The sequence below is a fragment of the Lepisosteus oculatus genome, chromosome 13, assembly GCF_040954835.1.
Source record: "Lepisosteus oculatus isolate fLepOcu1 chromosome 13, fLepOcu1.hap2, whole genome shotgun sequence".
Taxonomy (NCBI): Eukaryota; Metazoa; Chordata; class Actinopteri; order Semionotiformes; family Lepisosteidae; genus Lepisosteus; species Lepisosteus oculatus.
In genome coordinates this window covers 19,534,781-19,559,792 of record NC_090708.1, presented here as the reverse complement: position 1 = coordinate 19,559,792, position 25,012 = coordinate 19,534,781, and the positions used below count along the sequence as shown (strand labels likewise).

The 25,012-nt window shown below is 42.3% G+C and overlaps 1 protein-coding gene and 3 non-coding genes across 5 annotated transcripts; all 4 read left to right on the top strand.

The window, feature by feature from the left end:
* Positions 1 to 1,959: 1,959 nt before the first annotated feature.
* Positions 1,960 to 22,592, top strand: atg16l1 (ATG16 autophagy related 16-like 1 (S. cerevisiae)). 2 transcript variants are annotated; one of them, XM_015361553.2, is made up of 20 exons: positions 1,960 to 2,065; positions 3,313 to 3,430; positions 3,785 to 3,878; positions 4,045 to 4,150; positions 4,268 to 4,341; positions 5,636 to 5,887; positions 6,367 to 6,432; positions 8,293 to 8,379; positions 9,223 to 9,282; positions 9,598 to 9,645; positions 10,144 to 10,246; positions 10,782 to 10,887; positions 11,799 to 11,869; positions 13,559 to 13,630; positions 14,661 to 14,781; positions 16,020 to 16,125; positions 16,982 to 17,131; positions 17,730 to 17,777; positions 17,952 to 18,053; positions 18,744 to 22,592. In XM_015361553.2, the coding sequence occupies exons 2-20, from the start codon at positions 3,319 to 3,321 to the stop codon at positions 18,835 to 18,837; spliced, it is 1,872 nt and encodes a 623-aa protein (XP_015217039.1). In that variant the 5' UTR covers positions 1,960 to 2,065; positions 3,313 to 3,318; the 3' UTR covers positions 18,838 to 22,592. The 2 variants fall into 2 exon arrangements, with proteins under 2 accessions (XP_015217039.1, XP_006637931.1); XM_006637868.3 differs by lacking the exon at positions 9,598 to 9,645.
* LOC138242294 (small Cajal body-specific RNA 6) lies at positions 10,282 to 10,549 on the top strand. Its single transcript, XR_011191502.1, has one exon. It is a non-coding gene; the product is annotated as a small Cajal body-specific RNA 6 (non-coding RNA).
* Positions 11,117 to 11,384, top strand: LOC138242296 (small Cajal body-specific RNA 6). The gene has a single exon (XR_011191504.1). It is a non-coding gene; the product is annotated as a small Cajal body-specific RNA 6 (non-coding RNA).
* Positions 14,232 to 14,498, top strand: LOC138242295 (small Cajal body-specific RNA 6). Its single transcript, XR_011191503.1, has one exon. It is a non-coding gene; the product is annotated as a small Cajal body-specific RNA 6 (non-coding RNA).
* Positions 22,593 to 25,012: the final 2,420 nt, after the last annotated feature.

Below are 25,012 nucleotides of genomic sequence, written 5' to 3'. Positions count from 1 at the left end.
TGAGCTGCGCTGACTTCACCACCCTCTGCAGTACTTTGCGATCCTGGGCGGAACAGTTCCCATACCAGGCAGTATTGCAAACAGTCAGGATGCTCTCAATAGTGCACCTGTAGAAGTTGGCCTGGATATGTGATGGCATGCCAAACCTCTGTAGCCTACGGAGAAAGAACAGGCGCTGCCGTGCTGTTTTGAACAGAGTGTTGGTGTGGTGGGTCCAGGTTAAGTCCTCTGAGATGTTAACTCCCAGGAACTTAAAACTGCTGACCCTCTCCACTGCAGTCCCACTGATTTAGATAGGTGTGTGATCTCCTCCCTGGTGTTTTCTATAGTCCACAATCATCTCCTTAGTCTTACTGATGTTCAGAGAGAGGTTGTTCTCCTGGCATGCTGCCAGAGTTTCAACCTCCTCCCTGTATGCAGACTCTCTCAACGGTGCGAAATTGAAGAAAACAATGCCTAATCTACATCAACACATCGACAGGCGTTATATCTTTTTTTTTTTAAGTGCTGGGATGGAAGACTTCTAATGAAAATCTATTTGCTGCACTAAGTAGTGTTGAACCATAAGGAGGTTGAATTAGGGAGCCTACTGTGTGTGAAGAACTGGATTATTTGGCAAAGGAACCAGTATAGTATGTATATATAGTCAAAACTAGATATAATCAAAACACTGTAAAAGGAATTTCTACCAGGAAATTAACTAATTGATTTCATATGCTTCATCACTCCAGGACAGCCCTGAAACACTGACCGCCCTTCAACACACACTTAGGTGTATGTGCGTGAATCACAATGGTTGTATTTTTCATGAAATAACAGTAACACTAGTGGACGTAAAGTCTTAAGCTGAAGAAGCAGTGCAAGTGAAAGGAAGTGTGTGCATCCTATAAAACGCCCTTCAGAATCCTTTGGCATGAAAAGAGCTTTAAAATTTAAGAGATTATCACTCTTAAAATCAATACGCACTACATCAGAGGCTCTCAGTCTTAGTCCTACAATACCCCTATCTGTGCACCGGATGACACTTTATTCTGTAGTCTGACCTTGGTTTTAATGCACTCTGGTACAGTGATTCTCAAAGAATAATTGATTTTTAGTTTATATTTAAGGCCTTGCTTTCTGGAAACAGTTGCAGCTCCCCGTGATCCTGTTTTGGATGAAAAGGTTAGAAAATGGATAGATGTATTTGAGATTTTATTTCACATATACCTTCAGCTCCCAAAAAGATGAATGAGATGTGTAATCTTCGTTAATGATCTTTTGCACTGCTTTTATTCAGGTGTGTGAGCTAACCAATTGAACTTGAGTAGGAGGATAATCTGACTGTGAATGAGTCTGATAAGTGTCACTTCTACTGGTTCATCACTATTTGGTCAACTGTTAACAGCTAGTCAGAATTTGTAAGAAATTCTTAATTAGCAAGCTGGGAAGAGACTGCATTTGGGGGAGGGGTATTTTTAACAAGTCTCTTTTGCTGAAAAAGTCGAAACCAGCAAGCAGATCAGTTATTGGTGCCAAGTGGTACTAGTGATTAAGAGTCTTTATTATGCTCGAGGGTGACTTTTTGTTTTTACAGCAGCAGTTGGTGTGCAGACGAAGAACGAAGGAAAATAACGACAAACAATAAACCGCATACATTTTTGCATGAAGGGTTTTGTTGGTGCAAACAAAACAGATAAAAGGCTTCCCAGGACCAAAATTGAAAAGCACTGAACAACTTCAATCGCCCATCATCGTTTAAGTTTTTTTGTATCACTTTGTAGAATGCTATAAGTTGTTAAACCAATCTTTTTCTAGTTGTGTATATTATTGTTTTAAGTGTTGGGGGGGGAGCCACACTTTACTAACGCGCTCAATTAGCTAGAGCCCACGTCTCGCGATAAAATCCGAGAATCTCCTCCTGTGTTGTAAAATGACACGGAAAAGGAAGACGCCTCAGTGATGCATTTTTTCCGCGACAGCTACTCAGGTAGGACCCTGCCGGGGGAGAGGCTGTAGAGCGAGAGCCAAGATGGCGGAAGGTGGAGGGAAGGCACTCTAAGATAAATCGCCGTCCGAAAAATAGGTACTGTAATCTTTATGCTTGGTTACGGTACTGATTTGGTATCGCAGCGCTGCCTTCTTTAGCGCCGCACAATCGAGACGTATGGATGAACACACGTATATATATTGTCGTTTTGAGAAATAATAGCAGTACTGGAGAAATGCGTTGTGCCGTGAAGCGACTTTCCAGATAAGCGCTGTTTATTCGATTCATGTGATAAGTAGAGGGTCATGCTTATTTTCTTAATGCAGCTCCTAACGTTCTATTAATAAAAGGATTTAATAAGACTGAAACATCCTGCTAACGATTGCACATGTTGTTGAAATGCGTACTTAACTAGTAGATGGTGACCTTACATTTTTTTTTCCAGTTAAATTGAAAGTGATCTGTGTAGGATACCTGGCAGTCGGAAATGAAGCAATCTCGATTTATGGCGGTCTACAAACTTAGAAAGCGTGGAATAACTTTCCTCCTCTGTGAGGAAAAAAAATGCAGAGAACGCAAAGTTTAAAAAGTGCATTATCACATTGCCTGGTGCTTTAGCTATCTGTTGAAACGTAGTTTTAATACTTTCTTTCCGTGTTCATTATCAGTACCAAAAGTCTTTTATCGTCTGAGCTGGGTCTTAAACGTTTGATTGAACCGTGTCTTAAATGTCCCTGAAATTGGCTTTGTCCTCTCGATGAAGCCTGTTTTGAGCGGACGGAGACCTTGGTATTAAATGTACGATTGGCTCTTGCCCTTGTTCCAGTTAAGGAGTTTTACGTTAATATCGGCTATCTCGCTGCACACGCCGTAGTCCTCGAGTAAACGTGTAGTTGAAGTGAGTAAATCGGAAGCCTGTCGCTTTTGACCTGCTGACTGTGGCCGCGACCGCTGACGCTGGCCGTGCCTGATGTTCACAAGCCCCAGTGTAGTTCTGGGCGTGGAGCCGGCGGGGTGATCTTCTGACTAGGGCACCAGCTCACTCTTTCTCTTGACCTCTTTCTATCGCCACATGGTGGTCAATTCAAGACCGAGGTCCTCCTGGCCTCCTTTTACCCCATGCCTTTTGCGACAAACTTGCCTCCGTTCCGTAAAGGTTTATATGAAGAGGAAATGTGTGGAGGTACACCAACCCTGTCCTTATTGGCAGCGAGTAACGCGGGGTAATGGAGGCGGCTGTTTATAACGGCGTGTTAAAACACACACTCGTAATGTTATAGCTATGAAGGAGAGGGCACAGTTTGGAAATGCCGTGACAGTTCACTGACGGGTGCTGTGTGCAGGTGAAGATGTCGGGGGTCCGGTTTCGGGCTGAATGCAGCTGGAAGAGGCACATCGCCGAGCAGCTGAAGCACAGAGACCGCGTCCAGAGACAGGCCTTCGAGGAGATCATTCAGCAGTGTGAGTCATTGCGCGCCCCACAGCTAGCGCCACCCAGGCGGGGGGCTCCGATTCTCGGTTTCAAGGACTTGTATACGACACCTTGCAAGTCTTGAGCTGCTGCTTTATTTTTAAGGTAAATAAGTCGCTTTTGCATTGGTAAACTTATTTGCTAGCGGGTAAGTTTTAAGTGGAGTGCTTGAATGTTAATTTGCCTTTTTATTCAGGTTTTCTGAGACAGCTGGGCAAATGATTCGATGTGCGATTGGGCTGCTTATTGTGTTAAACATTTTCCTCAACGAAGGCAACCGTGATTTATTTTTTTAAAATACTGCCATTTTACGTAGGAAATTTTCCTTCCCTTTTCCCTCACAGATAACAGACTCCTTGAGAAAGCAGACTTGCAAGCTGTTCTTGCAGAAAGACGCCAGACTGAGAAATACGATATCCAGAACAGACATGACCTGAGGTATTGGAGTCTCTCTACACTTAAGCTGTAAATGAACATGTACTTGTCCTCTTACTATGTTTATAGTGTTGGGTGGTTTTTAAATACTTCACTAAAACCCTACATGTGAGTGTTGAGAAGATGAATTGTATCGGAGCTGTAGGAGCTCACTGCCTGTGGTTTGCAGCCCAGGGGCGGATGGGGGACGAAGTGAGACCCTGGTCCAGGAAATGTCCCAGATCCGAATCAAACACCAGGAGGAGCTGACTGAGCTGCACAAGAAGCGCGGCGAGGTCAGTGTGCTTCTCTGGCCGGCCGATAAAAGAATCGGGATGTTTTGTGCATCTGTCTCTGTCACTGAATTCTTCAGGTGGATTTTAATCTCGTGGCATTTTTCATTCCTGCTACAGCTGGCCCAAAATGTTATAGAACTGAATAACCAAATGCAACAGAAGGATAAGGAGATCCAAGCCAATGAGGCAAAGTGAGTATCAGTGGCCAGTCCTGTGGACTCCGTGGGTCTGGTTTACATTGTGCTAGGATGTTCTAGTCCTTGCCTTGTTCTGAAATAATGATCTCTGCTCTTTAATTTTATTATTCATATTAATTGCTTTGGTGCCATATGTAAAGCTCTATTTTTTCCTGGCTTTTTTAGTATCAAGGGTGGTATTTGTGACAGGTTATCAACCAAGTTAATGTCTGGAACATTAAAATTGGAGGTCTGCTTGCCACTGACATGGCTAAAGAGGAAAGGTGTCATTCCTAATTTTGCATTTCAGTCTATTTCTCCGTGCTGTGAGGGAGAAATCCAATACATCTGAAAAATCTGAATACCTGATAACCTATGAAAAAGCTTCAGCTGTATTGCATTGAGGAGTAAAGTCTCCTAATCTGCTGGACTGTATTTGATCTGGTCCGTGGTCCTCTATTGATTAGAGTTTTCTTTCCAGATCTTTAGGTTCTACATCAGTGATTAGAAATGAAAAAAAATAGTTCTAGATGCCAATTGTAGAACAAAGGCCAGATGCAGGTTGATGCAAAGATTGACTAAAAATGACCCGTCTACCTTTAGGGAACTACCTGTGGTTTAGCATGACTGTTTTGGTGTCCCTTGGCCAGTAAAATAATCTAGGGTTCATTCTTCCTGAAAAAAGGTGAAGAGTAGTTTTTTCAGATGAAGGGTTAAGGCTCTGACCCAGAAGGCTATAGGTTCAAAGGCCAGGTGAAACTCTGCGTTTGTGTATCCTTGAGCAAAGTCCTTCACTCCATTTGCTCCAGGTAAATCCCCTGCTGTTTAAAGGGGTACCCACGTAAGTCACTTTGACTAAAGGCGTCCACCATATTAATAATACCAGGATCATGAATACTGATTTTCTGTTGACCATTCTAGGAATGAGGTATTTAAATGTTGGCATTTGTTGATGAAAATTACCTACCCATATTCAATTATTTCTTTATAAAAACTCAAGTCAGTTTTTGCTCCTGCTACTGGCAGAAAGCTCTAACAAGTGTGTGCCTGTTAAGAGCCCTTGGACCACATGGGGCCTTGCATGTGGTTTTGAAAGAACCCAAGGTTATAACCCATCTGGTTAGCCAGGTCTTTTGTTATATGCTCATGCTTGCAACTATTGATGTATTTAGTTTGAGAGCCTTTGGGAGGTAAAGGAGATAATGAGTAGTTCTCAAATATTAATCATTGAGTGTCCAAAGCCTGAGATGGTGTATTTGAGTTGCTCTTGCCTCATGGTTTACTTGACTCTCTCTCTCTGGCCCGGCAGGATGCTGGAATACCAGCAGCAGATCGCCCAGCTGGAGGGGGAGTGCCGGGAGCTGAGGAGCAGCCTGCAGGACCTGGAGCGGGCCAATCAGACCCTAAAGGACGAGTACGACGCCCTGCAGATCACCTTCAGCGCCCTGGAGGAGAAGCTGCGCCGCACCACGGAGGAGAACCAGGAGCTCATCTCCCGCTGGATGGCCGAGAAGGCGCAGGAGGCCAACCGGCTCAACGCCGAGAACGAGAAGGACTGCAGGTCAGTGAGGGCTCTTCCCCCCCGGCCTCTCCAGCCAGCCAAAAGCTCACTTCCAGGCAGCTGTGTCATATTGATCCAAGAGGGAGGGATTTGTCATAAAATGCAACAGAGTAGCAGTAATGGCGTTTTAGCTTCTTGCATCCTGGCCTTGTGTGATATAATTAGAACATGGAGGCTAAGTATATCCGTTACAGAAGTGTTTTTGGGAAACATGAGTAATTCTCCTGTTTGGTAATTCTGAACCTTTTTTTCTGTAATAGTGTGGTATAATCACAGCTCACAGTAAAGTGTCTTGGATTCTTAAAATGCCTAACAGTTATAGAATCGTGGACAGCAGGCTTCTTGCCTTTTGAACTGAAATAAACCTGCATCAAAGGAGGTACTTTCTTGTTGGGTGGTGAATATTACCACTAGTGGAGAGTGAGTAATCTGCTGAAGTAGACGGGTCTAGTTTATTGCAATGTAACTTTCATTTCCAGACGCAGACAAGCCAAACTGCAGAAGGAGCTTGCAGAGGCAGCGAAGGAGCCTCTGCCCATAGATCAGTGAGTTGATGTTTTTCCAGAGTCCTTGGTGCTAGCTAGGCTTCCCTGAATCCAATTTAGTTGGAATAGGCTTTCTTCTCCTACACAAAACTGTGGAGAACAGTTGGAGTGAAATTAAAATGAGTTCTAGAATATACTTTTCTCCTTTTGAAGGTAAGAGTTTGGTTTCCGTTCTCTAGGTTTAAAGGAAAGGATAGTGGCCCAAGCCAGAATGAGTAAGAATTCCTTTCATTACTGCAGACTAAAGTTAATACTACACAGAAGGTTAAGATGTCATTTCGCATCTGGTCCACCATTCAAAATCTCTCGGCAGTGTCATGGTGTACTGGGCATGTGCTTCTCATCACTTAAAGTGACATTAGACAATGACTGCTTGAAGAAATTCTATCATGTTCCAATCAAAAATTGGTAATAGACAAAGCAATTACAAATGAAATTACAAGGAGCAAAGTGAATTACAAGAAATCAAAAGAATGGGGGGGGGGAAGACAAGTGCAAGAAATGAATGGAAAGTATGTTCTTGCTTTGGTAAAGCAAGATCTAGTTTAAATGAAGTCTTGTAATGCAGTTGAGTTATACTACTCTTGCGCAAAAAGAATGTGGCACAGCAGGTTTAATACTTGAACTAGCTGCATATCACTGGCTCCGCAAGAAGCATGTATTTACGTTTAAGATTTGGAACAAAGGTCTTCCCATTTTAAGTGAAAACAGTTTTTGGCAGTATTTTCTTCATTCCTTTAGTATCCTTATGTATAGAGATGTTCTGGTGGCTTCCCCTCATTTGTAAAAATTCAGCTGTTCTTGTTGTTTTCTTTTTTTGTGTATCATGTTAAAATCCACCTGCAGAGCTGGGGTGGAGATCATCTGTTACAAAGAATCAGCTCCAAACTATGCAGAGTTTTTAAAGGGTTTGTGTGCATGCAACTCTAGCCCTGTGAAAACCTAAGCCAATTTTCCAGCTGGTCAGGGAGTAGAAAGTTGCTGATGGCCCATTTTCAGGCTGTTTGATCCTGAAAGGCTTTTTAATCTGTTGCTATTATAGGAGGGCTGCGCTGCAGTAATGTAGAGCCAACAAAAACAAATTGGGTTTTGTTCCTTTAATATACATTATACAATCAAACATTTCTCAAGTTTCAAATTCAGGGCAGATGTTTTTGCTACTAAATTATTGTGCAGTTACAAGTATTTAGCTTGTAACGGTGGGGTTAGCAGAGTTTAACTTCCCTATAAAATTGGCATGTTTATGCAATTTCTCTTCCTGAAGTGATGCCATACTTGCCACATAATTTTATCTCTATATCTCTGAATGTGTACTAATTACTGTATAATTAGCAAAGACATAAAAGAAATCCAAAGTGAGAATTTATACCATATAGCTAAGCCAAATACAAAATTGTTCACAACCAAACAGTACATTTTTCTCAGCTAAAAACATTGAGCAGTAGTTTAATTGGCAATTAAACTGCTGGCAGTGAAGTGTGTTTCATTAACAGTCAGTCAAGCTTTCCGACACTTATTGCTTAACACAAGTTAAAAATGAGGTGGAAAATAAAAGCTAAGACTGCAGTTGAAATATTTGCAGTTTTAACACCTAACCAGCTCAACCAGTGGCTGAGATCCGGTCCTAACTCCAGCAGCTGTTTGCTCCACCCTCCCCTTTCAGTTCCTAGAGAAGGATCCACCTTCCTTCACATCTTTTTAGCTTCTGACCATGAGCGGGCCAGCAGTCAGAAGGCAACGCCAGCCGCACACTGAGTAGGAGGGGTTAGCTGAACCATCTACAATGATGGGGCACTACTGCAGGAGCTGGGGCTGGGGGCAGTGCAGATGCAGGTGTGATCTTGTGTTCCCCATCCACAGAGATGATGATATTGAGGTGCTACCAGAGGAGGCTGCAGAGCAGGCAGGGGACACCTCACCCACCAGAGGAGCCTGCCGTACACCCAGGTAGGAGCTATGGGAGTTTGAGGGCTTGGATTGTGGGTGCTGGAGCTCAGAGCATCTGGAGTCACTGTGGAGTATGAAAGCCCATCTATCCTCACTGATTCAGAATTGCCCTTCTGAGACTTTATGCTGCATGTCCTAATTCTTTGCTTTGGATTGTTTTTGAAAGTTTTCCCTTAAAACGGATTCCTAAAGAATCCTATATGAGCAGGGGGTTGATCTTCTCTTTGCCTTAGATACTGAGTTATCTGAATGCATTATACTGGTCCCTTTATCTGTGGATCATGTGGCGGTCTTGCATGATCTCTATGCCATTTAGAGCAATCGTGCTGTGTATTTGAGGTTATTTAAGTGTGCTAAAATGTAGAGCAGCTCATTGTTCTTCCCAGTGGCACCTGTAGTATTTTAAATACACCTTTCCACGGTTCTCCAGTTTAATTCAAATTCTGATGTTCTCAGTTAAGGGTTGTGGGGAGGAAGGCTCCTAGACTGATCAAAAGACAGACCCCTTTGTCAGAGGCTAGGATTGACCCTATAGCCTGGGGGCTCATGGTTCAAACTAGGCCGTGTTAGAAGGAGCTGTTCCCGTTGTTGGTTGCATTTAGCAGAAAGGGGCTGTCTGTTATTTGTTCAGCACTAGAGCTCTGCTGCTTGCGTTACGGGTTCACGGTGCAGGACAGATCAGGTGTTTTGGTGAGGAGCACGTCTCTCAGGTCAGCATGGAATTGCATCAACTGTCTGATCTACAAATAAATGTCCGTTGATGAAAATAGTGCGCATACTTTTGTGATTCTTCCTCTTAATTGAGAATTTTTCAGTTTTCTCTTTGTCACCTCCTTTTTCCAGTAAGCGAAACTCCCAGCAGCCACCCGGAGGTCTTCTGGACTCCATTTCTAATATCTTTGGGTAGGTGGGCATGTTTCTGTGCCAGTCTTTCTGTAATTAGCAAGAGGTGTGCTGTTATGCATTGCAGTGATACATTTTGTTCTTTCTTTCCATGCCTTGCTGTGTCCTGTCCTGACTTCCTGTGTCTTCAACCCAACTCTCTCTCCACCTGGACTCTCCTGTCTTCGGCTTCAATTTGACGTCTGTGTCCTCAACTTCATTTCCTTTTATTGCTTTTTGTTAACATAACTGTACAACTTCAACTGTCCCTCCTGCCCCCAACCTCTTGAATGTTCTTTGTTGGAACATGGGGTTGATTCTCTGTCTACACTGCAGCCTATCTGAGTCTCCAATTCTAGGGCACCATATTTCTGATCGTTCCAGGTGAATCTTAGGGAAAATTACATGGCTTGGAGGTTTGATGCCAGGCACCATTATTGCACAAATATTTCAGTTTGAAAGTATGAGGTGGTTAACACAGCAGATTTCACTGATGGTTTTAAAGAGTCAAGTGATTTTGCTTGAATTTTAAAACCCTTTAATAGTAGGAATTTGTATACCTTCTAAAAATGAGTAAATATTCAGTCTAGTCAGTTCAAAGATACTTGTAAAGCAAAATACTATTTTCCATAAGTTGCTTATATTCTGATAGTGTACTATCAAGGTAGAACTGTAAGATCTAAAACTGTCAAAGGCTGGTTAAGTATGATCTGAAATATGCAGACTGGCAACACAATTGCTTTAACGTGAGAAACAAGCACAAAGAAAACTGCATAAGGAAGATTTCACAGGGATTTAAGGAGTGATTAATTTTTACTGGGTAATTCTTTACATTTTGAAATCTGGGTTTTGTGATCCTTACATTGATTTCTGCTTACCCAGACGTCGCAGTTTGAACTCCTTCGGCAGCTCTCCGGAAAATGCCGAGGCGCACACTGGGGTGTGCGTGGAAGTGCGGGTTCCCACCACACCGCTTCATGTCTTCGTGAGTGTTTGCCACAGTTCTGTGACCACTCCAGAGGTCTGTGATGTGAAGTAAAAGGTCTGATGCCCACTGTCCTGTCCCAGCAACCCTTTGGCTCCCAGAAGCCCCTGCTCTTCTTCCATCATGCTCTAGATATGCATGTTGGGCACAGGTGCTTCTGACAGCCTGGATGTCCTCTTGACCATTTCACCCAGAGACCGTGGTGTTGAATGCATGAATGACATCCAACACCTCAAAGCATTAAGGAGCTTTTGGGTCTGTTGTGAGGACTGGAGCCTGATCTCAAGTTTTCAAGCTGAGACCTTTTTTCGAGTTATCAGACATGACAAAACCCTTAGCAAAACTGTTACTTAAGATGCTCTAACAATGGATTTTTCTCCATTATACACTATTTTTTTTGGTAAGATGCAACCAGTAAGAAATCCTTTTTATCGCTCTTTTCTTGGGTGACTTTCTGCTTGGCATATGTACCCATTTGTGCTTCAGTGGTGGGCAGAAATGCACGTGATGGGTTTGTTCTGTGATCCGTGTCCAGGATGCCCATGATGGGGAGGTGAACGCAGTGAGGTTCAGTCCAGGGTCCCGGCTGATGGCAACAGGAGGGATGGACCGCAAAGTAAAGCTGTGGGAGGTCATTTCAGGTACAGCCCATTTACTGGGTGTTTCTACTTCAAGACAAGATGAGTCTGCCTCCTCCTGTGACATTTAAACATTACTTTTGATACATTTTCCTTTGTTGGTTTTGCTACATCTGATTCTGTGAAAATAGTGGGTCATTGTGGAATTCATTCCTCCTGGGAGGAACCAAGGTGGTCAAACTTGAATGACATCAACCCAGACAGCTTTTCAATTGAGTTGAGAGCACGAGGAGGTCAGTGATGTGAAGTAAAAGGTCTGATGCTCACTGTCCATCCCAGCAGCCCTTGGGCTCCCAGGAGCCCCTGCTCTTGTCCTGTCATGCTCTAGTTGTGCATGTTGGGTCCAGGGGCTTCTGACAGCTTGGATAACCTTTCGACACGCGTCTCCCAGAGACCAAGGAGTCACGGTGATGATGGAGATCCAACACGGCCAGCTTTTAAGGAGTGTCGGGGGCTGGGATTGGCGTTGGAGCCTGATCTCAAGTTTTCAAGCTGAGACCTTCGTTTAGAAAATGTACTCAAAGCAGAACCTCACTCTTTATTTTAATACGTTACTTTAAAAATCCACAGCAATGTGCAGGAAGTCTTGGCATACTTAAAGTACTCAGTGTAATTCTGGATGTGAGAATTAAAGATGGAAAAGTAATTTCTCAGTAGGACTTGACTTATTTTCTCCATCTATAAATTAGAAAAATGCAAACTTGTTGTGTGTGAGTGCATTCATGTTAAAAGTTGCTTATGAAGTCTTACTACTATTAAAGGAATTTTGTTTCTTGGGGGGGAAAAGTGAATTGTAAGGATTTATTGTAATTGCCGACTGCTTAGCCGTTTGGCAAACAGGGTTTCCATGTACAAAAGATATTAAAGGAAATCGTTTTGTGTGGAGCAAAGACTTAATGCCTGTCTCTTTCTAGGTCACTGTGAGCTAAAAGGAACTCTGACAGGAAGTAATGCTGGCATAACGAGCATAGAGTTTGACAGTGCGGTGAGTATACCCTGGTCAACAGTGCTCATGGGGGTTGGGTGGTTAAGTATTATAGTGGTGTTCAGCAAGCTAAACTAGGGGCTAAAGGTTTGTAGTTGGTATGGGTTGTGTATTCCTCTACATTGAGAATTACATCTTCCTGAAAGACTGTCTGGAAAATTACCTGTGAAGTCAGACTGCCCTGGGTATTGTGCTGAGTGGTAGGCCAGAAGTTGCTTTTCTTGTGGCAGTTATGTTACAAAAGTTGCTTAAAGTGCGGTGTGCAGTTTTCTTGGGGTGAAGTGGGTAGTATTGGGCATTTCTCTTCCTCAAGCCAGTTTTCAGTTCCTAATAACAGATTTTTAAAGCGTCAACCCCTGTTGTACCATATCTTCTAAACCGGTCACTTCCTAAATTCCTAGTCCACTGATACAACTGCCTGGGTTTTGAAACGCCAAACAGAGAGGATGTGCGATTAATCATGGCTAGATTTCATTATTGGTCTGTATCAGGTGGTGCTTGCGGGATGCGATTATAAGGCTCTGCATCAATGGTACAGGAGGCATGTGTATTGAATAACATTGCTGTAGTGAGACAACCCCCTTGTCTTGTCACAGTGGAGCTCGCAACAGGCCAGGGAGTGACAGTGCTAGAATCCTAGCAGGGGCTGAGCTGGGCTTCAGTTCAGGCTATCATTGATTTCTTAACCCCAGCGACGATTGCACTGACCTCTGAAGAAGGTGATTTAGAGTTTGAGATTGAAATTTGGGAACTGTAGTTCTCCAGGGCTAGGTATCAAAGGCAAAGTGTGAAAGAATTGTCCATGTTTAATTTTTGGCAATTAAGTCTCATCTTGCAGTCTGGCCAATACATAAATAATTTTCTCCCACACTGTGGTGTACCTCATCTTGTTGAAAAGATGTCTACTGTAGATTTTGAAAAGGCACTGCGCCACCATGTCACCCCACATTTGTCCTTGCCGAGTTATGACCCTGGGTTCAATTCTGGACCTCGGCTGTTATCTGGTGGAATTTGTATGTTGTCCCCACGTGCTCAGATTGCCTTTCATAGTGAAAACTGTTAGGGAAATTGGCTCCTGGAAAAACCGGCCCTGGTGTATGTGCTTGTCTGTCTGCCCTGGGATGGACTGGCATCCTAACCAGGGTGTATTTCTGCCTTGTGCCTGTTGCTTGCTGGGATAGGCTCCAGCTTCCCTATGACTTGCATTGTAAGAAGTGCTTAGAATATGGATGGATAGGGTTCGCAACTTAAATTATCTGGTTAAAGGCAAGAGAGAAATGTTAAGATTAGTCTGTTCAATTGGTTTAAAACCTATGTTGGGTTGGTCTTAAATCAGATTGTCTGCATGTGTGCGCATAATAAAACGTTTAGTTTTAGAAGCTGAACTAGCAAACTGAAGGAAGTAAAGTGCTATTCTGTAACTGAAGCAGGTTTTTTTGTTTTGGGTCACTCTGTGGTCCTATTTCTGCCTGTGCAGAAGGCTGCTATAGAGAAGAGAGCACGTTAAATAGGAAGGCTTACTGCTATAACTGCCTGCAGTGATGGGGATTTGCACTCAGCTGTGAGGTGTTCACAACCAAAGCCCTGCTACTATGACGCACGACAAGTTCTTGTTTTTTTTCCTTCACTAAAGAGAAGCTTGTTGGTGCAGCTATTCTGAACGTGACCCTTTGTTCCTCTGTAACTCAGGGTTCGTACCTGCTCGCTGCCTCCAATGACTTTGCCAGCAGGATTTGGACAGTGGATGACCAGCGCCTACGAGTAGGTATCAGTGCGCAGTGCCCGGTTCCCACTTTGCTATCTTCCTGTGGATTAGGGCTGGATTGCTCCCTCTCCTGAGAGTGGGATATATTTTAAAGACCATTAAAATATTCATTAATGAATTATTCAAACTGACTTTTGCTGGGTTGCATTTGGCACCTGTGCCCATTAATTAGCATTCTTGTAGTCTGTTCCCATGTCTCTTTTTAGTACTCTCATAAATGTGGGTCATTTATTAAATGTGTGAAGACTGCAAACAATACTGATTTTTACTGGATGATGCACTTATGACCAACAAGAGCAACAAATGTTTATAGACTTTAGAAAGGGGAATTTTAAGGTAAATTGTAAAAGAGCAACAGCAGACGTACAGCCACACAATTATGGAAATACTGCATTTAGGTATTAGTGTGACATGAATAAGCATTCATTTGGCAGGTAAATCCTTTTGAATCTGCCTGAGCGTTTTGATTCCACAGGGATCATATTCCATTTGTACTTTGCTTGAATGCTAAAAGCAGATTGTAGTGTTTCCTAAAGAAGGCTTCTTCTCTTTTTATCATATCCATCTTGAAGGCCTTGTTGTGGTATGGCACCATGAGGTCAGTGATGTGAAGTAAAAGGTCTGATGCTCGCTGCCATCCCAGCAGCCCTTTGACTCCCAGAAGCCCCTGCTCTTCTCCCATCATGCTCTAGTTGTGCGTGTTGGGTCCAGGGGCTCCTGACAGCCTGGATGACCTTTTGATCTGTGTCTCCGAGAGACCATGGGGTCACGGCAGTGAAGGACATCTGACAGAGCCAGCTTTCAAGGAGTGGCAGGTGCAGGGATTGGCACTGGCACCTGATCTCAAGTTTTCAAGCTGAGACCTTCATTTAGTGATACAATTTCTAAAAAAGTCCCGATTAAGGAGCGTTTCATATTGTGTATGCCTATCTTATGACTTCATCTGCTTTGGCTGAATTCAATAGGTTAGTCAAGTGTGAAATTGGACACTGGAGCTCTTTAACCACATGTGCTTTGTTCCTCTAGCACACTCTCACAGGACACAGTGGCAAGGTGCTGTCTGCCCGCTTCCTACTGGACAATGCGCGCATCGTTTCAGGGAGCTATGACAGGACACTTAAACTCTGGGATCTGCGCAGCAAAGTCTGTAAGAATGAAAGCACTGCACCTACAGTAGTACAGGCGCACACAGGAGATCCCTTGGAATGGGTTTCCTGTAGCAGCTGATGCAGTACAATAAGCCACTAGCCAGTGTGGTATCTGGTTGTCCTTGGTGTTGGAGCAGGATGTTCTGAGCTCCTTTTGGAGCGTCAGTATCAATGATAATTATTCTGATTCATTTACCTTGCATTCTGTAACTACTATGTGCTGACTGCAGTTTAAGCTTGTCTTCAGATTGGATTTCAGAAAGAGTTTAGTTATCTGGACTGTGCTCTGTTAATTTAGTTTTTTCAGTCCAGACATCAAGTTCTATTTGTTGTACAATCCTGAAATCTTAAAACAAATCTGACCTATGGTATTGATGTTTCATAAGGCACCTAAATTTTCAAAGAGGTGCCTTATTATACATTGATACAGTATTTGCCTTAACTTTTCAAACTCTCGTGATTTTGCTCAAGTGAGTTTTATTTATAGTGGCTTTGCTAAACAAACTGTATATACTCACATGTGGAGCTGCAGGTAAACTGTCACATTTGAACTAGACCATCTACTGCTCCAAGTGATGTAACTTGCTAATTTTGATACTCTACTGCTGTTTAGTAATCATAGGTGCAAACAAGTTATTAAAATCAGGGTAATGCTTCTGCATTTTTATTGCACATCATTGTTCTGCAAAACCTTATGCCATAAAAATACTTAAAGGGTAACTGCAGTGCCAATTTCCTCTAACCAGTTAAGTCCCGTAACATTCTTTGACAAAAAATTACAAATTTTAAATTCACCAAAAAATGAACACTATAAATTTCCGTATTGTAAACTCACATTCAAGTTCCCATGAATTGCTACATAATGTGGCCCTTCCTGCTCACTAGTCACTGTAATGACTATTGTAATGCGATGTCAGTTCTAATGTGATCTGCATGCAGAGTTAACAGGAAGTATTTGTTGGCAAAACAATCTAGAAATGAAAGCAATATTTTTATTGGATTAAAAGGTGTGTGACTGTTTACAATGTACTAGTGCATTTTACGTTTGTAGTATGAAATTCACTCATTAGTGATCATTCTTTCTAACCCCAAAATATAAATAGTATTGCAGTTCCGCTTTTAACTATGGCATGCACTTTTGTATGCACCTCCATTACCCTTTCTTTAATGCCACTTGTGTTTATGACCGTGGACTACAGGGGTTGTTTTTCTAAATGTGTTGTCTATTGACCCGCAGGTATAAAAACAGTCTTCGCAGGGTCCAGCTGCAACGATATCGTCTGCACTGAGCAGTGCGTCATGAGTGGCCACTTTGACAAGAAAGTGCGCTATTGGGACATCAGGTGAGTCCTTGCCAGTTCCATCAATCAGTTGTGTGAGGTTATTACCACCTCATTGCCTGGCCTTGACCAGGCCCAGCTGTGCTTAGCTTTCTGTGCTGGGATGGGAGATCTGTTACTAAAACAGGTTGCAGCTGTAATTAGTGTTGGCAGACAAGTAGGGGGTGCTCTTTCTTTAGAGCACATTTGTGAACCGGTACTGCCTTATAGTGACCCTATACAGTGTGGGGTAAGAGGTGCCCTTGTAGGACAAGATGTTAAACTGAGGTCATGACTGCTGGGTCATCAGTTTCATTTCACTTGACAAAGCAATTTCCCTGCCTGATCTGGTGTTTTATAGAGCTGGGGGGCTGATGTGGGTTTCCTTCTGTATCTAGTTTCTCTTGGGATTTAGAGGACCAGGTTTGTGCAAGAAATTATTAAATCTTTACCCATCTGTATATTGTGAAGATGGATCTGAAATGGTTTAGGATTAGGTGGTAATGCCATTGCAGTGTTTCTAAAATTCACTTTCCCTCGGTGTTCATTGAACGTTACAGGACAACGTTGCAGATCTACCTAGTGCTCACCAATAAATTGAACTGAACATGAGGCTGTTCTAGTTTCAAAGGTGAGAAATGCAAAAAATGTGCAGTGCGTTTGAGCATTGATAAGGTAGCACATCAGACAAGACAATTTAATTGAGAAAAAGTGTCATCAGATCTTTCAGAAAAATCTGTCCTTTGTTTTTCTTTATAGGCTCTGCAGTCTTTGTACTTGTACTGTGTTCAAATTAAGAACCTTAACAGGATCAACTAAACCCCCAATTCTGCAGAAACGTGTTATGTGAACTGCATGTTGTTTTTGCTGGCGCTCCCAGGGCGGAGAGCATTGTGCGCGAGCTGGAGCTGCACGGCAGAGTCACTTCCCTGGATTTGAACGCTGAGAGGACGGAGCTGCTCGCCTGCTCCCGCGATGACCTCATCAAGATTATTGACCTGCGGACCAATGCGGTGCGCCAGACCTTCAGGTGAGGCAGCTAGCTGAGTAGATGCTGTCGGAGACTGCGCTTGAGCTATAGAAACCCATCCTCAGCTCCTCATATCTATAATAGTTCCCTGAGCCCTAGCACCTCTCGCCTCAGTGGCTCCTGAAGTGCTTTACATACTTCATCCATCACTGTAGTGCAGGGGCATTATGTACCAGTACCCTCACTAAATTAGCATATGGAGTGAAGTTAGAAATTCTCATCGGTTGAATTAACATTATGCAAGCCCACCTACCACAACACAGTATTCTAATATTGCCATACTGGGACATTGGGGAACTTTTACTCAAGTATGTAAGCTAATTGTTCCACCAAAAGCTATTTAAATGACCGTCTTGTTTATTACCTTTTTTGTAAATCCAAAAAGGAAAATTTAATTGAAAATTTTACAATATTTTTAAAATCAGAAAATCACTGGTATTTATTTGGATATGAGTTGAATAAGACTTCACAAACAGCTTTATCAAGCTGGTGGCAAATTCTAGCTGTGCTTTCGGGTGATGGGATGTTGGGGCAGTTAAACAGGCAGCCAAAAGACGATGGCAAAGGTGAATATCCCAAAATGTCTTTTCCTTCCCAGTGTTCAAGGATTCAAGTGTGGCTCTGACTGGACAAGAGTAACTTTTAGGTAAGAAAATGTTTTAGTTTCCTATAGCCTTAAGCAAGCTTCTGTTACTTTCTGTGGACTATCTGTGTTCCTGGTCCTGTTGCTGAAATCGGAAACGAGTCTGTTTCCTGAATAACAGAGCCATGGCGCAGGTGTGTAGAGACCTCAGTGTTAATGCCGTGCTGTCTTCTCCAGCCCCGATGGGAGCTATATCGCCGCAGGCTCTGCTGACGGCACCTTGTATGTGTGGAATGTGTTGACGGGCAAATTGGACCGGACACTAGGCAAGCACCACAGGTGAGTCCGTCTCTGACCAAGCTGTTAATTGGTTTGTAGCAGTTTTCCAAATGGGAAAAACAGTAGAATTTGATTATCTTTGATAAACAGTGGGTGAAACTAGCCCTTGGTATGTATTTAATTCCTCCCTGAGGAAAATGGGGGGGGGGGGGGGGAGTTTGGCATTTTGTTTTTTTTTACTTGTATGATAAACGCATTCCTTTAGAAAGGGAAGCACATGGAACTAGGGATCGGACTCATTTTGTTTGCATGTCTTGGACCACTGCTTGGGAGGCTTTTTAGCAGTCAGGGTTTTTGTTGGGCGAGTCTGAAACAAGATACCCCACCCTGTTGAAGCAGAAAGCCTCACTTGTTTCAAGAAACTCCTGTTTTTTTTAGATCCTGGGATCTAGTAAAAGTTTGCTTTTACTAGGCAAGAGGCGTGACTGATGGACTAACTAGAACTAAACTATTCAGTATGATAGGCTGATATCCTAATCTGTTTACCCTTCAAAAATCTTTGTCACAGGTCTGTGATCAGCCTCCATAGCTTTACAATTAAGTTGGAAGAAAAAAATGAAATGCTGACCAACTAGGATTTGTTAGTTGAGTTGATAACTGTGGATGAGTTCAATATTTCAATTTATGCACTGTATCTGTTCCATCCTTGTTTTGTTGTGCTGATTATAATAGCTTGCGTTTGTGTTGTAGCTCCACTATCAATGCCGTGGCCTGGTCGCCCTCTGGAACGTATGTGGTCAGTGTGGAAAAGGGAAGCAAGGCTGTGTTGTGGTCGGACCTGTGACTGGCTGATGGACTGACCAGCCAGCTCCTCTGGAGTGCAGCTTTGTCAGAGACTGGGCTGGGCAGGGCATGGGACTGCAGGAGATAGGACTGCCTCGGACAGCAGATCTCACCAGACCTTCTTGAAGATTCCCCTGATCATTATCCTGGAGAACCCGAGATCCAGTTCAGAATTGCCGTGTCAAACTTGGCCTGCAGTATGGAGATGTGGTGGAGTGTTTTCTTTTCGTACAGCAAGAATCAGTTACCATTCCTTGGAGTTTGAAATTGTTTAAATCTTTTAAACTCTCCTTCAACGGTTAGTTTTTGGACCTATGGGAGACTGGTTGGCCATTAGCTGTACCTTAGATCGAAAAGCCAATAGCAGATATTCTTTTCAATGTAAGAAAGATAATTGCATATTTTGTCAATTTGCATGCTTGAACAGCAAGAACAAAGTCATCTCAAAAGCATCTTTCAACAATTTTGTTAAACAATCCAGGGTCTACAGAAAGGTGGTCTAAATGGGGGAAAAAGGTAGCAGAATGTAAATGTGCCTCGATGACTATAGCCAACACAAGATGTAGTTGCTGATGTCTGACATCTTTAACTAGGTGTTTTGTGACCACACAGAAGTTCCCTCAAGTTAACCTGTTCTCTGAATCCCTCTCAAAACAAAGTATACCAGGCCCTTTTCAAAAGGTTGTAGGGTAAAATTATCTGCGCACAATACGGGTGTTCAGGAGGTACTGACGCAAAGGAGAGGAAGCGGCTTAAAGACCTGTAACTTCTCACATCTGATTGCTCAGAGCAGTTTTTCAGAGCCAGTTCTCTTGTCAGAAGTGACATGCAAGTTGTATTAGTGAGCTTGCTTTTTATTTAACCAAGCTTTATCCTTTTATGAAGCCACCGTATCTAAAGAGGGAGGTGTGCAGGTTAAAGAAAATGAGCACTTAATAGTAAGCCTGTTATCTCCAATGTTTATTTCTTAATGTGGACAACCACTCAAGGTGCAATTTCTGAATTTAGTTGCTTCAGTTTGGATTTTTTTTTGTTAAAGCAGGAAAGGAATGAGTGGCCTTTCTCTGTTAAGTAGATTCCCTTGCACCTGTTCAGAGGGGGTTCTCTTGTAGTTCTTGACTTTGATCACAAGGTGGCAGTGTATGCCAGTCCAGAGAAGCTGGTTATTCATAGGGAGAGTTGTTTAGTTTGAACTTTGTATGAAGATGCAACAAGGGTGAGTCTGTAACAGAGCTGGTTCAGATCATTATGTAAAGATGTATGTAGACAGCTGGTTTTATGTAATTGACTATTAATGACTCCCCCACCAAACAAAAATAATACAAGAGTCACTGGTTGTGCTTTTCTTTAACTGCTGTGTGTTCAGTTTATATGGAAAACGGCAAATGAGGGTTTGATTTGGTGTTGTCCTCCGGTCAGTACTGATTGGAGTTGTCTAAAAAGGTAACCCACAGCATTCCATTGTGAAATATTGCATTTTGTTCAGTTCTGGCTCAGTGTTTGAAGACGAATATCCCCTGGGCATTGAAGTCTTTGTACCACATGATGCCCCAAATCAGTAAAGCAAGCAGTCATGTTTCTGTCCTTGAACTGCACCAAGCAGTTTTATTGGTTTAAAAAATGTGCTATCAATGAGTGTTTTGATCTCTGGTAGTTTATGGATTTTATAGTAAAGAATCATGTTCAGACATTACCTGGATTAAGACATGGTCTAGGCATCTTTACATTTCAAAAATGTATGTCCTATCTCTAAACACCAGTACTTGTATAGGTCTGAATTTGACTGCTAGGTAAAAAATTGAGAATCATGAAATTCTTCGCTTAACATACAGACTTCTTGCCTCTTGTCCTGTTTTTCTGATGGTTTTGCAACTTAATCTTTGCATTGCATCTTGATACTCAGCGTTCTGCAGGTGTCAAAGTATTCCACAGTGCAGAAGTCTTTTTCTGTGGTATACGATATTGAAGAAATGTACCCGATGCCTTCTGTTAGCTGCTAAACCACTTCTGAAGTACTGCATCTGTCGTACATCGAGAAACTACTTCACATCCACAGCGCCGTCTTATGAAGAAAAACGGCTAGATTGGAATCATGCCTACCTTTTGTAGGCAGCCATAAAGAAACCTGTTAGAGGAGATTAAATGATAAGGTCTGTGTGGCACTAATTTGTTTTTACCAAATGTTTTTAACCACTGCGTTAAGACATGTTCCAATGCTGTAACATGCAATTTGGATTTTTTTAAAACAGTTGCTATTTTTTTTTAAATCCATGGCCTCCCAGTCTGTGTATACTAGATCTCTTCTAAGGAGGGTTGTGAGCCGTGTGTGCGGTGATTGAGCTTCAGCTGTTCAGATACTCCCAGCTGTTCAGCTGTCCTTGAACTATCTGAAATGCATCGCTGGGGCCCAGGGGTGTTGTTCAGCTAGTCACAGCAGCTTTAGAAGGTGTTAGTGTAGAACTCCAGTTTAGTTTGTGGTGTTGAATATAATGCATTGTAGCTTTCCAGTTCAAGGAATTATAGAAGCCTTAACTTCTGTCTGTCTGGCTTTTTGAATGGACAGTGGATTCAGGTTCAATCACAAAGGTAGTAGATGACAGGAAGTGATACCCCTCTTGTTTGATTTGCTTGATAAACCCTTGTCTCGTCTACCCAGTTTTTTTTTTAAACAGTCCAGAGTGCTAGCTGGAATAGCTTTATTCAGGGTAACTGCAACTCTGAAAAGAAGCACATCCCGTTTTTCATCTTTTTTGCATTTTCATTCCAGTTACTGTAAAGGTCATCCCTCAAGGTCTGTTGGTGACCCCCTGGTACGTCTCAGCTACTTAAACTCCAATTTCTACTACTTGGTAAACTCATGTCGCGTGCATGCTTGTCTGAAAACAGTGTATAAACCCGATGTAGATGTTAAAGTGATCAATTACAATGGGTGGGACTCCTGTCAGGACCCTCTCCTTGACAAACTTTTCTTGCTTTTCTGGAACTCATGTTATGGTGGGGAAAGTGTTGACTGCCCTTGGCCTTCTCAATCACTAGCACGTGTTTAATTTGTCCTTTCAGAAGTATGGCCACAGTAGGTTTGTGAAAGGTGTTTCCTTTTTAAACATGCACCTTTGTCCACATCCCCTGTAGTCAATGAACAGTCTGACACTTAGCCAGAGTTCATCTAGTAGCCAGTTACCCCACCTACTGCACAGCCCTTTTTCCCCATCTGAATTTGGGAGAGGCATCTTTCATCACTGCAGTTCCCGGGCGAAGTCCTAAATCCTAAATACAGCACTCTGGTTCATAAGCGTCAATCCTGCATGTGTTTTATATCTTTGAATCAACATGGGTTTAAATTTGGACAAATCAGTTTGGTAACTTCTTACGTAAATAAGAGTGAAAGGCACTGCTTGTGACCCTTTAGAAAGTGACTGGACCCCCATTTCCAAAATGGGTGTGTATAGCAGCCACCTCGAAGTAAAGTGCAATATGTAATGATTGGTCGTCCGCGGGAAGATTTCTTTTCTTGATGTAGGTCTTTGTAATGGGTAAAAGTCCATGTGAAAAGCTGAAGCCTGCTGCCCATTGGGCTGTCAGATGGGGTCTCCCTCTCTGAGCTGCCTCCGAGTCAGTGTGTCCCTGTCTAAGGCCAATAACACTCGTGGTTTGGTTGCACTTTATTTGAAAATGTATTTGCATTAAAGAAATGTGTATTCCCTGGTTTGCTTCACTGTAAATAAATATTGCATATACTCTTTAAGTTAAACTAAACCTGCCTGGTGTTTTTTTTTTTCCCCACCATTTTACTTAATCATGGTTTAGCCTAGCAATGCCAGCATGCCCCTTATGCCTGTGCAGAAAATTCCCTTTGTACAGGGAACTTTCCCCATAAAAGGGGCTGTTCTTAGTGCCTGGTTCAGCCTGAAAGCAATATGCATCTGAAAACAAAGAATCTGGAGATTTAAGCCCTCCATTCTAAAATGATTTAATCTCTTAATGTCACCCCTGCAGCTGAGCACAGCAGAGCAGAACTGCTGACTCGTGGCACAGAGGATTAAAGCCGGGATACATGCTTCTGGAACCTTTTTTTTTTTCTCGTCTCATCAGCCCGGACCCTTATACATTTAGGCCTGTGAATACGGTTATTTTGTGACCACCATTTTTTTCTTGTTGAGTTTAGAACCTAAAGTCTATTGATCAGAGGATCTGTTCAACTCTTACTTGAAGAGAGCCAGGGTATTGGTTTCATCAACATGACTGGTAACACTCCCACCCCCCTTTGTGAAGTACCGCCTCACAGATTAATGGCAAAAATGCCTGTCCTCCAGGGTGAAGACTGAGCTACCCCCAGTCCCCATCTGTTTTTGGGAGTTGAGGGGCACACCCATTGTACATGGAGCTAATGCCAAAATTAAGTCTTGGCAGGTTCTATGGTGCACGATGCCCTGTGACGTAAAATTTTTGCATTTTATTTTGTGCCCATTGTAGACTCCCTCCCCCCCCCGCCTCATTTTTTGTATCTTTACTACAAATTTACATTTTTGCGGTTTATTTTTTCCTTAATATATTGGAATTCTTATCTTCAAAAGGTGATTTAATCTTTAAGAGGTACTTTGTTTAAATTCATCCTTTTTGGGTTAACCGTGTGGAGATGGTTTAAATCACATTTCAATGTTATGGCTGGCGTGATGCTAACTGGTAAAAGCGTTTTCAGTAGTGCTGTTTCTGTGGGGGAAAAAACGAATAGGGAACCACTCGCCAAAGAGGATGATCGGTTCAGTGATGCTAAATACTTTTAAGTAGGTGGTATCCTGCTCGGAGAGCTCTTGGTCTGTGACAGCTCACGTGGACTGATTGAGTTACACTCATCCCTTGTTAAAAGAGCTCTTTACTACACATACTTGTCAAAACAAGCAGTGCATATTTGTTACATGAGTGAACTTCCCTTACTAATACAAACTCCAAGCGTGTGGCTCATTTATCCGTTTTTATCATTCTCGCCTCGGCTGTTACTTCACCTATCCAAGTAGAGATTAAGTGTTATTCTGTTTTAATTGTGTAATTTATACAAATATTAAGTCTTAACATTTTATACAACTACAGTAAGTTTATCATGGGCACTGTATTGATATTGCCATGCGGTTTGCCCTTTCAGTTATGGGTTTTAGTCTTTGCACGAGATTTAACTGTTTTGTAAATTTTACAAAAACCTTTTGTAAAAACTATTTGGCTGAGCTCATTTGTTTGTGTAAATTATTTTTCTGCAATAACTGCTCCATAATATGTTTAAACAGAGCTTGTATAATAGTGGTGCAGTGCCAAGCTATTTAAATACATCAAGAATGTACCTTAACTCAACTGGTTTATGTCCAGTTACAAGCATTTGAAATGAATCAAAGCTTTTAATTGGATTTTAGTGTCGCTTTACAAGTTTTCACCTACAAGTAGAGATTTTGTAATCAAATGTACTCATGTGATGAGGGGTTAGTATCATTAATTCATTGGTAGTTCTGCAACTCACTTGAAATTTTCAGTGGACTGTGGAAGTAGGGTATACAGACAGTAAGCACAATCACTGTGTAGCACGAACAATAAGTGCATCTTTGGCATATTCAGCTTTTGAAGCAAAATACTTTTTAGAATGCTGCAGCTTGTGAACGCAACTTTATCTCCTCCGTTAACTACTTGAAGTTAATGCTGTCTAAACCCAGTCTGAATATCAAAAACAGGTTATAATAATGTTCAAATCCTTGAAAATGGATGGTCTGTATGCAGCAAATGGGATTGACTGTTACGATTTCAGGCGAAGCATCTTAATACAGATAATTCCATTCTCTTTGTTGTGACATTGCGAGCTTGCAAGTTCTGCTGGGGGCTTTGTCTCATACTTGTTAGATCCTCAGATATGATGTAATGTGGAATTGCAGGAGCTTGTGTTTAGTCCTGCAGTGCCTTCATCACCTGCTATGTGCATGTGCTGTCTGCTTAGGCTGAGCCCTGTATTCCACAGATCAGCAATGTCTTGAAAATATGTTTGAAGGACAAAGATCCATTGAGATCACAAGAGTGAAGAACCTCAATAAGGTCCCAAGTAATGTTGACCTAGATATGTGTCAGGTTTATGGGATCATAGACTTGTAACTCAATCTTGAAAAATAGTTTGTGTAGTACTTGTCGGTATTGTGTGCAAT

Coding starts and splice junctions, on each gene's coding strand:
- atg16l1 (XM_015361553.2), top strand. CDS start 3,319: ATGTCGGGGGTCCGGTTTCGGGCTGAATGCAGCTGGAAGAGGCACATC. Junction 4,342..5,635: donor ATCCAAGCCAATGAGGCAAA/GTGAGTATCAGT, acceptor CTGGCCCGGCAG/GATGCTGGAATACCAGCAGC. Junction 11,870..13,558: donor GCATAGAGTTTGACAGTGCG/GTGAGTATACCC, acceptor TCTGTAACTCAG/GGTTCGTACCTGCTCGCTGC.